The sequence below is a fragment of the Microcebus murinus genome, chromosome 19, assembly GCF_040939455.1.
Source record: "Microcebus murinus isolate Inina chromosome 19, M.murinus_Inina_mat1.0, whole genome shotgun sequence".
In the NCBI taxonomy this organism is placed as follows: domain Eukaryota; kingdom Metazoa; phylum Chordata; class Mammalia; order Primates; family Cheirogaleidae; genus Microcebus; species Microcebus murinus.
The window spans coordinates 11,495,309-11,508,287 of NC_134122.1; the positions used below are offsets into that span (position 1 = coordinate 11,495,309).

Sequence of the window (12,979 nt, forward strand, 5' to 3'; positions counted from 1 at the left end):
TCAGATGTGCAAAGAGCCAGGGGTGGAGTATGTCAGGTGGGGAAACAAGCATAAATGCCCACAGGATGAAAATGGCTTGGACTACTGCAGGAACACAAGAAAGCTGGTCTGGCCAGAACACAGTGAGCAAAAGGGGAATGGTATGACGTCAGGTTGGAAAGAGAATGGAGCAAGACTATGTCGGCCCTTACTGCCCATGGTAAGAAATTTATTTTACTCTGAGAGCAAATGGACACCATTACAAGGTTTTAAGTAAGATTGTTACCTTATCAGCTTCATGTTTGAAAGGTCATGTCGACTACTGTGAAAATGGAAGTGGGGAGACCAGCTAGGAGCAACTGTCCAAGCAAGAGAAGACAGCTCAGATCAGAGGGCAGCAAACTTTTCTTAAAGCTTTAGATAATAAATGCTTTAGGCTTATGGGTCACATAGGGATTTCTGTCGCAATACTCGACCCTGCCACTGCAGCACAGAAGCCATCATTCACAACATGCACCTGTGTGTGCACAGCTGTGTTCCAATAAAATTTTATTACATAATAGGCAGCCAGCCGTAGGCCACGATTTGTGACCTTGGCTTAGACAACTGAGATGGCAGAATACATGGGGAGAGTGATTTTTTGAGACAGAAGAGATAAAATTTACTGATATAATAGGGGTGAGGAATAAAGACAAAGGCACAATCAAGAAGGACACCTAGCTATTTGGTTTAAGCAACTGGGAAGATGGGGGTAGGGTCACTAACTAAGGTAAGGAAAACTAGCAGGAGAATAGGTTTGGGAGTCTAAGGGGTGGAAATCCAAAGCTATCTTTGGACATATTACATCATCTAAGGATATACACATACAGAGTTGCAGATACAAGCCTGTAGCTTAAGAGAAAGGTGTTGAGATAAAAAATTTAGTTATCACTGGGATATGAGTGGTATTAAAAGCCATGGGGACACCAAGGAATTTGTAGAAAGAATAATGAAATTAGAAAACCACCATCTGTCAACAAACTGTTAGAAACAAGAATCATCAATGGATACTAAAACTAACTGGCAAAAAAAAAATGATCCAAGTTAACATCACCAGTAATGGGACCAATCTACATCTTGCACCTCCCAGTATGATGCACCAAGAAGGACACGCACTCCCAATCTATGGTATTCCTGCCAAAAATGAGTAAGTGTATATGGACGGGTTTGAGGAAACATCAGATAAGGCCAAACAGATGGGCATTCTTAACTAACTTCTACATTCAAAAATGTAAAGGTATTAAAACACAAAAATGGACTGAAAAGCAGTTCTGGATTTAAAAACAGTAAAGAAACAACTAAATTCAACATGTGATACTGGATTGCATCTGGACCAGGGGAACATTTTTTCCTCTCTTGCCATAAGTGGCAAAACTTACATTAGATCTGTAAATTAGGTAACAGCACTGTAACAGAGACTGTCCTTGTTTTTAGGAAATATACACAAGTAGTTGGGGGAAAAGAGGTGGCAGACGCAACTTAATCTAAAATGGTTCAGGAAAAAAATGTGTGATGTATGTATATAAAGATGACAAGACCAATGTAGTACATTGTTAGCATTTGAGGAACTGGAGGGAAGGTCTGCACAAATTATTTGTGGTATTTTTTGTAATGCTTATATAAGTCTGAAATTATTTCAAAATAAAAATTTAAAGGCGAGTACAGTGGCTCACACCTGCAATCCCAGCACTTTGGGAGGCAGAGATGGGAGGACTGAGGCCAGGAGTTCGAGACCAGCCTAGACAATACAGTGAGACCCCATCTCTACAAAAAATTTAAAAATCAGCCAGTCACATGGTGGCATGTGACTGTAGTCCCAGCTACTTGGGAGGATGAGGCAGGATCGGATCGCTTAATCCGAGGTTGCAGTGAGCTATGATGATGACACTGCACTCTACCCAGACAACAGAGTGAGACCCTGTCTCCAGAAGAAAAAAAAAAAGAAATAATAATAATAATAATAAAATATACCTACGGAATATATAAGACCAGCTAGGGAAAGTAATATTTAGAAGCTGGCAAGATAAGAAAGAGCCAATCAGGACATGGAGAGCCAAGAGTGAGGCAGGAGGAAAACCGTAAGTACAAAATGTGCTGGAAGCCAGGAGGGAGCAACCAACTGGGCTGAATTCTGCCAAAAAGTAGAGCAAGATGAGGACAAACAGGGATGTGCTGGTTTGAGATCCTGGTGAAGGCAGCCAGCATGGCATCAGCAGAGGGGTGTGGAAGGAAGCCCAGCTGGAGCAGTGTGAAGAAAAAACTGAAAGGGAAGAAAAAGAAACAGTGAAAGCATGCCACTTGATCAAGGCATCTTCTCTGAGTGGGAGCATCACTCAGTAGAAAGGGGAAAGGGATGTGGAATCCAGTGAGAGGATTTGGTTTGTACTTGGTTTGGGTTATTTTAAAACAGATATATTACTCCAGGCGTGCTCAGCCTTCTAGTGCCATGGATCCCTTTGGCAGTCTGGTGAAGCCTACAGATTCCTCCCTCAGAACAACATTTTTTTTTTTTTTGAGACAGAGTCTCACTTTCTTGCCCAGGCTAGAGTGAGTGCCGTGGCGTCAGCCTGGCTCACAGCAACCTCAATCTCCTGGGCTCAGCGATCCTACTGCCTCAGCCTCCCTAGTAGCTGGGACTACAGGCATGCGCCACCATGCCCGGCTAATTTTTTTTGTATATATATTTTTAGTTAGTCAATTAATTTCTTTCTATATTTTGGTAGAGACGGGGTCTTGCTCAGGCTGGTTTTGAACTCCTGACCTCGAGCAATCCGCCCGCCTCGGCCTCCCAGAGTGCTAGGATTACAGGCGTGAGCCACCGCGCCCGGCCGAGAACAACATTTTTAAATGCAAAAAATAAAATATACAAGATTATAAAGGAAGGCAATGATGTTAAAATAGTTATAAAAGAGTAATTTTAAATATCTGTGATACGGTATATCAGCTTCTTCATCAACACATGAAATGAGATCTAGTGGCAAGTAAAATAACTATGATAATTTCAAAGTACTGATGAACATAACACTCAAGATATCTGTAACAACCAAAACATCATTTGAAGATCCCCGTGGTTTCTGCCGATGACACAGTCCCAGATACCGCTCACTACTACTGGGGGTTGTTGCCTACATTCATAATAGAAGAAACTGCTAAATTTCAGCTCAAGGTTAGGAAAAATACAGACATAAATGTTTTCCCTTCCAAGTTCAAACACTCCTGAATTCTATCTTTACAGAGGAGAAAAGGGTACGTGTGGCCTGGGTTAAGAAGTTCTGCACTTGCAGTACATTTATAAAGGTTGATGGCAATGATCTAGTAGAGAAAGGAAAATAGTAATTCAGGAGAAAGAGGGGCAAACTGGCAGACCTCGTGCCTGACAAGGCAGATAGACTAGCCTTTGACAAGTGCACGGACTGTTCTTCCACTGCAAAGGAGGGAGGCAAAAAAGCAAGGTTCAGATTTAGGACAGACTTGTGGATCTGGTGGTAAGGATATGAAGCCCTTCTTCTCTGCTGGCTTCCGTTTTCACTGGAGAGATGTGGGCATGAGCTGGGGTTGGGACTTTGGAGAAATCAAAGGTTAAAAGAGACATCTTTGAGAGTGGGAAAGGTAATCCTAGGTCAGAAATGTAAGATTTTTGAGCACAACTGAGTGCTTATTTGAAGCTTGTGCCCATGAACTTAGAGTGACAAATTAGCTCAGGTGTGTTGTTTTCCAGCAATATTCAGATGCTCAGAGAAGGTGGACAGTCAGATTCCACCACAGTCGGGACTTTGCTAGGAAAGTACCATGGAGGGAGAGAGAAGCAAGGGAAGGAAGGAAGGAAGGATAGTGAGGAACCACGTGGATAAGGAGGAAAGTCAAGGTAGAAGACAGGAAGGTAATGGACAGTGAAAATGCAACGGAAGTCAGCAGACTGCTGAAACGAGGTACTAGAGTAAGTGAATGAGAAGGGGGAGAGGCAGCGCTCTCAAAAAGAGAAACACCGCAGACGGTAAATGAGACATGCAGCTAGTGACAACAAGACCCACAATGCTGCAAAGGTGTCAAGGATTAAAGGGAGACAGAAGCAAAGACTGTAGACTGCTTGTTCAAGGACAGACAGAACATTTGCTGTCATCCTTGCGGATGCTGGAGTCTCCCAGAATGAGGATGGGGTGGGAATGAAGAGAATGACAATGAGCCAGAGCCTAAGCCAAGGCTGCCAGTGAAGTCAGCAAGCAGTGTGGTAGAATAGGGTGACACACCCCTGAGAAGAACGGTGGCTCCTGGAGAAGAGGGAATTCAGGTGCTCTGGAAGCAAGGAGGACACCTAGCACAGCATGGACAGAGACAGAGAAGAGTGACAGGTAAAACCACCAGCCTTGGAGAAGGCTGCAGGGGGAAGAGTAACAAGAGGAATCACCTGGTCCACTTTTGGACAAGGAAGTCAAAGATCTTCCGAGAAGACTGCCAACAGAAAGGAGTGCGGCATTTATGGAGCCTGAATGGAAAGATTTGGTAACAAAGAGAAATGAGGGTATAGATCAGATTTAGAGAACGTCAACAACAGCATGGGGATAAGTCTTGGTAATAATCGGTGGCCTGGAAATCCTGATTCATTTGTGACTAAAACATTCCAAGGGTTGTGACTATAAAACGAAAATGAGGCATACTCCAATTTGGCTATTTCTTTTATGAAAATAAAACCAACAGGTGATTAATGATAATTCTTGACCAAATCCAGATTTACTTCCCAACAACATTTAGGTTTATAAACTGTAAAATAAGTCACATATAATCTTACCATTGCGAAAAACTTTATTAAAATCAAATCCCTGGCTTGCTAGAAAGTCAATGCTGGAGCTCTGAAACAATAAACAGAACATACATTTTGGGGACGTTAGTGGCAGATATGTGAACAGAAGCAGAGAAGTAACTCAGGTCAGAAGGTTAGAAGACAAGGATTTTTGCTCCACAAATGATCCATTAGTTTACTTAAAATATCTAGGCTCTTCTTCTTTTGTTTTGGGGTGTGTGTGTTTTGTTTTTGAGACAAGGTCGTGCTGTCACCCCAGCTAGAATGCAGTAGTGTCATCATAGCTTACTGCAATCTCAAACTCCTGGGCTCAAGCGATCCTCCTGCCTCTGCCTCCCAAGTACCTGGGACTACAGGCACATGCTACCACGCATAGCTAATATTTTTCTTTTTGTAGAGATGAGGTTTCACTCTTGGTCAAGCTGATCTCGAACTCCTGACCTCAAGCAATCTTCCTGCCTCAGCCTCCCAAAGTGTTAGGAGTACAGGAATGAGCTACTACGTCTGGCCCCAAAATCTTAACTGGATGTTCTTAATGTCCAAGATCAAGAAAGAATAATTCCTAGTAACGAGACTTACTAAACAAAACATGTCTCAAACTAGGATAAGCAGAAACATGTACGTAAATTTAAATAAAAATCTCAAGTAAATAATACCACAGGTGGTACACAAGTATGGCAAAATCATAAAGTTCTTACTCAAACTGACTAAAAAGAGGCAGTATTACTGTAGTTACTCTAATTCTATTCTTGGGTTAAATCAGAACACCAGCAGGCTGCACACCTGAACCATTTTAATCTGTCCCTTTACTGAACTGTACTCGAACATTACACATTATACCATCGTCAGGTGTCCTCAAACTATGGCCCGTGGGCCACATGCGGCCCACCGAGGACATTCATCCAGCCCGCTGGGTGTTTTTGCAGCCGCTGCCTGTCCTACTTAGCAGCCGACTCGTCCGGGCCCACAGTGCGCATGCGTGGAATGTGCGCCACACTCTCCAATGGCCCTCCAATGGTCTGAGGGACAGTGAACTGGTCTCTGTTTAAAAAGTTTGAGGACCCCTGGTAGATCAAGGGACATGATACCAAACTTTCCCACTAAACTCATCACGGTGTTTACTTCAGAGATGTGATTGGAAACAACGTTTTCTGTAGTCATGATTTCTTTACATTCAAAGGGTCAATGTTCTGAGGTCTCTATTCTGGGAAAAGCTACATTAATACTAATCCTGAGCCCTGGATTATTTCAATCCGATGGACCACAGAACTGACCATGTGTTTCCCTCTTTTCTTTGCTACTAGGAAGCTCAGAGACAAACAACTGGCACTTCTTTGGCATAAATTCTGTGTTCTATTCATATCATAGTAATATTATTTGCCTTGTCTTTTAATTTCTCATTTACTTATTTTTTTAAATCGTATGATAAAAGGTAAATACGGAACGTATCTTTATTAGCCAATACAAATCCTTTTTAAACATGGTGGGATATACAAAGACAATCATACCGTAATAGGCACATACACACACAAACTGAGGTACATGCAAATCACTTTCCATCAAGTCCAGGTTTTCTAGACTTTAAACAAGCAATTTCCGCCACCCCCACTTCTTTTTTTATACTGTCCTAAACCAAGACTCAATGTCTTAGGGCTTGGTCTACCAGCCTCCTGTCTACTATTCCTGAATGTTCTTACAATTCTGTCCACCTAAAAATTTCTTCTCTGACAGAGGCACCAAAAGACAGATTGTGAAAAGGCCATTTCTGTCCTTGTACTAGGCTCCAAAACACCCTACTTTCCCTTATCCCATTAAATTCAGAGTCAAAGATTCATCTATTACTTCTTTGAAGCAATTTCTTTTCTAATCAAACAATACTCTTTCAGTTGTACAATGTGAATGCATTTAATGCCACTGAACTATACATTTAAACTGGGCACAGTGGCTCATGCCTGTAATCCCAGCACTTAGGAAGGCCAAGGCAGGAGGGGAACTTGAGGCCAGGAGTTCAAGACCAGCCTGAGCAACACAGCAAGATCCCATCTCTATGAAAAATAAAAAAATTAGCTGGCTATGTGGGCATCTACCTGTAGCCCAGCTACTCAGGAGCTAAGACAGAAAGATGACTTGAGCCCAGGAGTTAGAAGTTATAGTGAGCTATTACTGCGCCATTGCACTTCAGCCTAGGTGACAAAGCAAGACCCTATCTCTAAAAAAAATTTTAAAGAATGGTAAATTTTATGTTATATATATTTTACCACAATGTAAAAAAAACACCTTTGAACTAACTAAACCTATTTGTGGTTTACTATCCAATACCTTTGATTTGTCCTAAATGTAACATTTTCAAGATTTGAGAGATAAGCAGAGGTATTTGGGAGGACAATTTGAGGCATCTATCAAATTTTAAATGCACATGTTCTATGACTCAATAATGCCCCTTCTAAGAAGTCTATCCTGCAGAAAAATCCCTAGATATACAAAAAGATATACTGCACATGGATTTTGATTATAGTATTGTTGATAACCATTGGAAAGCCTCTAAATTCCAACTAAGAAACTGACTAAACAATTATATGTATTTATATTATGAAATACAAAGACATTCTGTGGAATGGAAAATGCAAGTTATATAAAATTTGAATATTAGAATTCCATTTATATTAATGAAAAATGCTAATATTGTGTGTATGTATAGACACATGGGTATATATATACATGTACATAAAAGCTAGAAAACAGGGAGTGAAATGGGCAGGAAGTTGCATGGGAAAAGGTTATAAGAAAAGAAACTCATCTGTTACTCTATATATAGCAGTAATGTTTTGATTTTTCACAACCATATATGTATCACTTTCTATGAATTTTACAGATGTTCAGCTGGAAAAAGGAAGAGGAAGAAAAGAAAACAGAGAAACAAAGCTATGTAAATGCCATGCTATTCTGCTTGCCATTCTATTCAATGAGAACATTCCCTGGATTTATGTGCGGTTCTGTCATCCCATCTCTCTACATTCTGCCTAGCATGTGAGCATGTCACTGTGTATATAGATATTTATTTTTCAAAGAACATATTAAATTTATTTACTCTCAAATCCTACATGCTTTAAGGGTGATAAGATCTTTTTGAAGGTAACCTTGAAACAATTCTTACCCTACTTGTTGACTTAAGAACCTAACTCCCTTGTGAGATGGCAAATCTGCTGCAATAACAGAATTTTAAACAAAACAAAAAAAACACCTTAAATAAAAAACACAAGGAAGAAAATCCAAAGACACATTTTACCTTATCCATAAAATTCACAAGGTTAGTGTCTAAACCTTTTCTCTGCCTTTGCTTTCCAGACTAGACCATCCCCTGGTCAAAGCCATGGAACCCACTTTTTAAGTAATTCTCTGTTCCTGGAACTGATACAAAAAAAAACTATATCCACACAAATTTCCAAACTGAGCCTGCTCAAAAATATTTCTCAATGAAAATGTATAAATACTGGTTGATTGGTAAAGAGCTGTTGACTGACTGCAGGGTGAAGGAAATGTCAACTATGCTTTACTTGCTAATTTAAGAAAATGGCTACAAGATTAAAATTACCTTCAACTTTTTTCTCTTTTGCACCCAGGCATAAGTTTCATTTGTTTATATCCTGCCTTATTTCAGAAAGAATTTGACATGACTCAATCACTTAAAAGCCTACCCTCCAAGCTTTCATAATTGCATTACCACTTATTTGCAAGAGAAAAGAGAGATGACAAGACTCAAATGAACTTATGTTGCCACTGGGAGAGAAGACAGGAAGCAAAATTATTAGGGAGAAAAGATTACACTATCTTTAATCACACATCCATCCATACACTCATACCACTTATTAACCTTTTCCTTATCCATTACAACAGATAATCAAGAGGGCAGAAAGGGAAAACTGGTATTTACTGAGTGTCTACCACTTAGTGTTATCAGCTACAACAACCCTGGAGGGAATATTCTAAGGGGCAAGCTCCCTGCATCCTTACCTTGGCCTAAAAAAAGTAAGTCCTCTCTTCCTCAAGAGGAAACAAGTCATTGTTTTCTACCCTCCCTTTCCTAATTCCTGAGCTTGGGAAAAGGAACTGAGTATAGTAGTTTAGCCCCTTCTGGGCTCTCTCTTTTTGGATAGGATACACATATACTCTGCTCTTCCTGTATATAAAGCTCTGCCCTTGGAGTGGGTGCATGGAGAATGGGATAGGGAGAAGCCTGCAAGTCCTGATGTGTAAGTTCAATTTGGGGGTAATATACTAAAAATCTCAAATAGAGTTAGAAAACCACATTCTCAAATTCAGCTTTATTAACAATAAAGCTCATGTTCTGATTTCCATCTATCTTGGCATCTTATTCCTTATTCTGAAGCAATGGGTAAGATTATAGTATCATTAATTTATAATCCCAAAACCAAAGGTCAGAGGGTGAAATGATTTGCCCTAAGCCCAACATAAGTGGTAGAACCAAACTGTAAAAGGAATTCAGATTCCATATTTTCATGCTGCCTCGTAGGCAATCCATAAAAGATCAATTATGCTACTAACCTGACAAACAAACTTGACATCTGGTGACGATCTATTGAAGGGTTTTGGGAAAACATAGAAGTTAAATGACTTCATTATATACCTGGGAAAATAAAATAAAAGGAGACTTAGGGGGTTACATCATGCCACAAGAAAAGAATTCCCACCGTTTATCAGAACAACCTACTTTGAATCTGTGTAGTCATACTTAAAAGTGCAAAGGCCAAACTGAAACAGCAAAAAGTCCATGGAATGCTGGAAAAGGGAAATAAAACATCTGTCATGATAGTGCAGCATATTCAACGTGAGCAAAAGTATTCTCAAACAGGCGGGCTTTCTGGATTACTCAACTTGAAGTTGGCAGAATGCTCCCGATTAGAACTGATTATACATTATGTTATCAGAAGCATTATTAATTTATATACACTTAATATTTTTCCCAATTAAGTACCTATCCATCATCCAGAGTATCATATCATGCCTATTTTCCAAATGATTAAAATAGTCACATCTTATTTCCTATAAATCAAATTAACATTGAATACTAAACTTTTCCCAGAATGTTTTCCAGCAAACAATTATTTTTGCTGTTTTAAATATCACTAAAATGTCACTTAGTGGCTGATTTTGAGAAGAGGTGCTGCACTTAGAAAACCTTAACGTCCAAGTTTAATAATTATATTTCTCAATAATTTAACATAAAGAAGACCAACATGAAGAAAAAGGTTTTCCAGCATATCCACTTGCCTTTTTAAGCTTCTGATACCTTTCTTCAGGAGTGTCAAAACCATTTGTTAATGCAGTGACTGAAGGTCCATCACTGATTCCTAGATGTTAAGAAATAAAAGTTTTTAACTTACTAATAAATGTCAGTCAACCATTCAATGCCTCCATAATTTCACATCATGAATTAAGATTAATTGGAAGTACTCCCTATCTCACTTTTTCAAAATTAGCATTAATTTCACTGGCCACCAAGCTAAACTCTCTAATAATGAATTTGGAGATGTAACTATTTCAACTTGAGAATGAGCAGTTCCAGTGTCTAAAATGAATTTTAAAGCAAAGTAATCATTTAAGAAAACAACCTATATGCTTGACTAAGTTTTGCTGCTTTCTAAAGGAATAATGCATAATCAGACATCAAGGAATCCTTATTTCTAGGGTACCGGTCTTGGTCAATAGCTTGGAGTAACAGCTATAAGACACAAGTATTTTCAAGGTCAAGAAAAAATTATTTCAGCCTCCTAAGGAATTGACTCCAACTAGTAACTGCATACAAAAAGCCAATGACCACATTTACCCCAACATGGATTCCTTTAGAAAGAGCTAGGATTTTTTAAACATGTAAAATCATATAGCAAAAGTGGATATTTATACCAAAGACAGTAAACTATTCATACTGATGTCAACCATTTAAAAATTAGTCTTTGCTCCCCCTGGAAAAGAAGGAAAAAGAAAAAACCCTGCAACTGTAAGTGTTGGTACAGTATAACACACACTAACACACCTGCTCGGGTAGGCAATGAACACTTCCCCTAATAAATAAGGGAATATCCTCATTTACCTGCAAAAGTCTCACTCTAGCCAGTTACAGAAGGACAAATATTTAATGATTCCATGTATATCTAGATACATTGTCTAGAGTAGTCAAATTCATAAAGACAAATGGTGGTTGCCAGACGCTTCAAGAAGGGAGGAATGGGAGGGTTCAATGCGTATGGAGTTTCAGTTTGGAAAGATGAAAAAGCTCTACAGATGGATGGTGACGGTAGTACCGCAACGTGAGTGTACTTAATGCCACTGAACTGTAAAACCACTTAAAAATGGTTAAAACGGTAAATGTTATGCTACATATATTTTATCACAAAAGAAAAATAAAAAAACTTGACCCTGCCCCTCATGCTTTCCTCCATGTACATGTCTAACTGTTCTAAGCAGCACCAAAACCATAATCCCTATCTGCAGTCCTCAAAGTACAATAACAAATCCACCGCATCTCTTCACCTCTTCTGTGCTTTTGAAACGTTTAAGAGGAAATGTCGAGACATGTGCAACCCGCCCAAGGCTCCAAACAGTGAGGAGCTGCCATCAGGCATGAGGAGCGGGCAGGCTGGGGGACTGCAAGAGCCCTGGCTATGCATTGCTGGTGCTAGCCCTGAGCTTCCAAAGAAGGGATACCTGAAAACTCCCCATCGATGGCGAAGAAGTCTGCCTCCTCTATGGCCTGGTACACTTTGTGAAGATTACTCTTAAAATCTGCGGAGAAACCGAGAAGAGGCTCAGAACCAGTGGCCTGAATTCCTGCCCATTGGCTCATAAAGGGAGAAGGAAGGTGGGCCGAGGAGCTCCCGAGGCAGAAGGCCGGAGGGTGGTGGGGACAAGTCCCAGGGGTGTACACCGGCCGCACGGGGTCAAGTCCCCAAAGGGCGCATGGGCCAGAGCAGGACAAGCCCCGAGGGCTGCAGTGCCCGGACAGGGACAAGGCCCGGATGGTGCCCGGGCCGGACGACGACAAGGCCCCTAAGAGTGCACGGTCCGCAGCGAGACAAGGCCCAAAGAGGCACACGGGCTTAAGCAGGGGCCAAAGCCCTGAGGCGCTGCCTCAGCCCCTGGCACAGCCAAACGTGCCGGCCGTGGTCTGGGCCTAGCGGGCCTGGGTGGAGGGGTGGGGACGCGGGGAGGTGCACGGCGGACACGCACTGCTCCTGATTATCTCCATTCTGCAGAGTGGCCGGAACCCCGGCCCCGCCCGGGCCAGCCTCGGCCGTTCCACTCGCAGAGTTCCGCGGCGGCCGCGGCGGCAGCAGACGCAGCAGCAGCAGCAGCAGCAGCGGACACCGCGGCGGCGGCGACTTCCGGAAACAGCGCGCGCCCGCTGTGCTTGCGTCAGCGCTTGCGTCAGCGTCGGGGGCGGGGCCAAAGCTGGGCGCCTTTCACTCCTCCCCGAGACAGAGGAGGGGCGTGGTTATCAAAGTGCCCAAGGCGTGGCCTAATGTGTGCGGGTGTCCCCTTTAGAAGAAATAAAGCGTGTTCTGACGTTAGTCGATCAGCAAATATTTACTGGGTTCCTATTATGTGTTGGCCACTCTGATAGGGATAGGGATACAATGATGAACAGCAGGACATGGTCCCTGCCCCATCGTAGCTTAAACTTGGGGAAAGAGGGGAAGCTCTGGGTAGAATCAGACTTGCCATTTGAAGACATGTGATAATTGCTACGAAGAAAAAGAGCAGGGTGCTGTAATAGGGAATAATGGGGGTTGCTACCTAGCGAGCAGGAAAAGCAAAGCCGAGACCTTTATCTACTGCACTAACCACTGGGAATACTATGGCGAACGCAACATGTGAGGTCTTTCCATAAAGGAGCTGCGTGTTGGTTTGGGGTTGCCGTTGATACCCAAAGCCTAGCACGGGGCTGACACGTAGTAGACGCTCAGTAAGCATGGGTTGAGTGAATGGATTCACTTTGGTCTTTCATAAAAGATCATGAAGTTGGTTGGAAGGCCTGTTTTCAAAGCCTAATTCAGCCATTGAGCTCCAGAACGGTATTAAACCTTCCTACATCTCAATTTCCTCGGTTGTGTTGAGGATCAGTGGTGATAATGTGCGTGCAGTGTA

General features: G+C 41.7%; 1 protein-coding gene across 1 annotated transcript in view; it reads right to left on the bottom strand.

Moving 5' to 3' along the window:
• The window catches only part of PARN (poly(A)-specific ribonuclease), a 135,528-nt gene extending 123,276 nt beyond the window's left edge, over positions 1-12,252 (bottom strand). The window contains exons 1-6 of the mRNA XM_012736094.3: positions 12,062-12,252; positions 11,540-11,617; positions 10,106-10,185; positions 9,546-9,613; positions 9,380-9,461; positions 4,805-4,865 (exon numbers count right to left, since the gene is read on the bottom strand). Coding sequence (XP_012591548.1) covers positions 4,805-4,865; positions 9,380-9,461; positions 9,546-9,613; positions 10,106-10,185; positions 11,540-11,617; positions 12,062-12,080 — 388 coding nt within the window. The 5' untranslated portion in view covers positions 12,081-12,252. The remainder of the gene's footprint in view (positions 1-4,804; positions 4,866-9,379; positions 9,462-9,545; positions 9,614-10,105; positions 10,186-11,539; positions 11,618-12,061) is intronic.
• Positions 12,253-12,979: the final 727 nt, after the last annotated feature.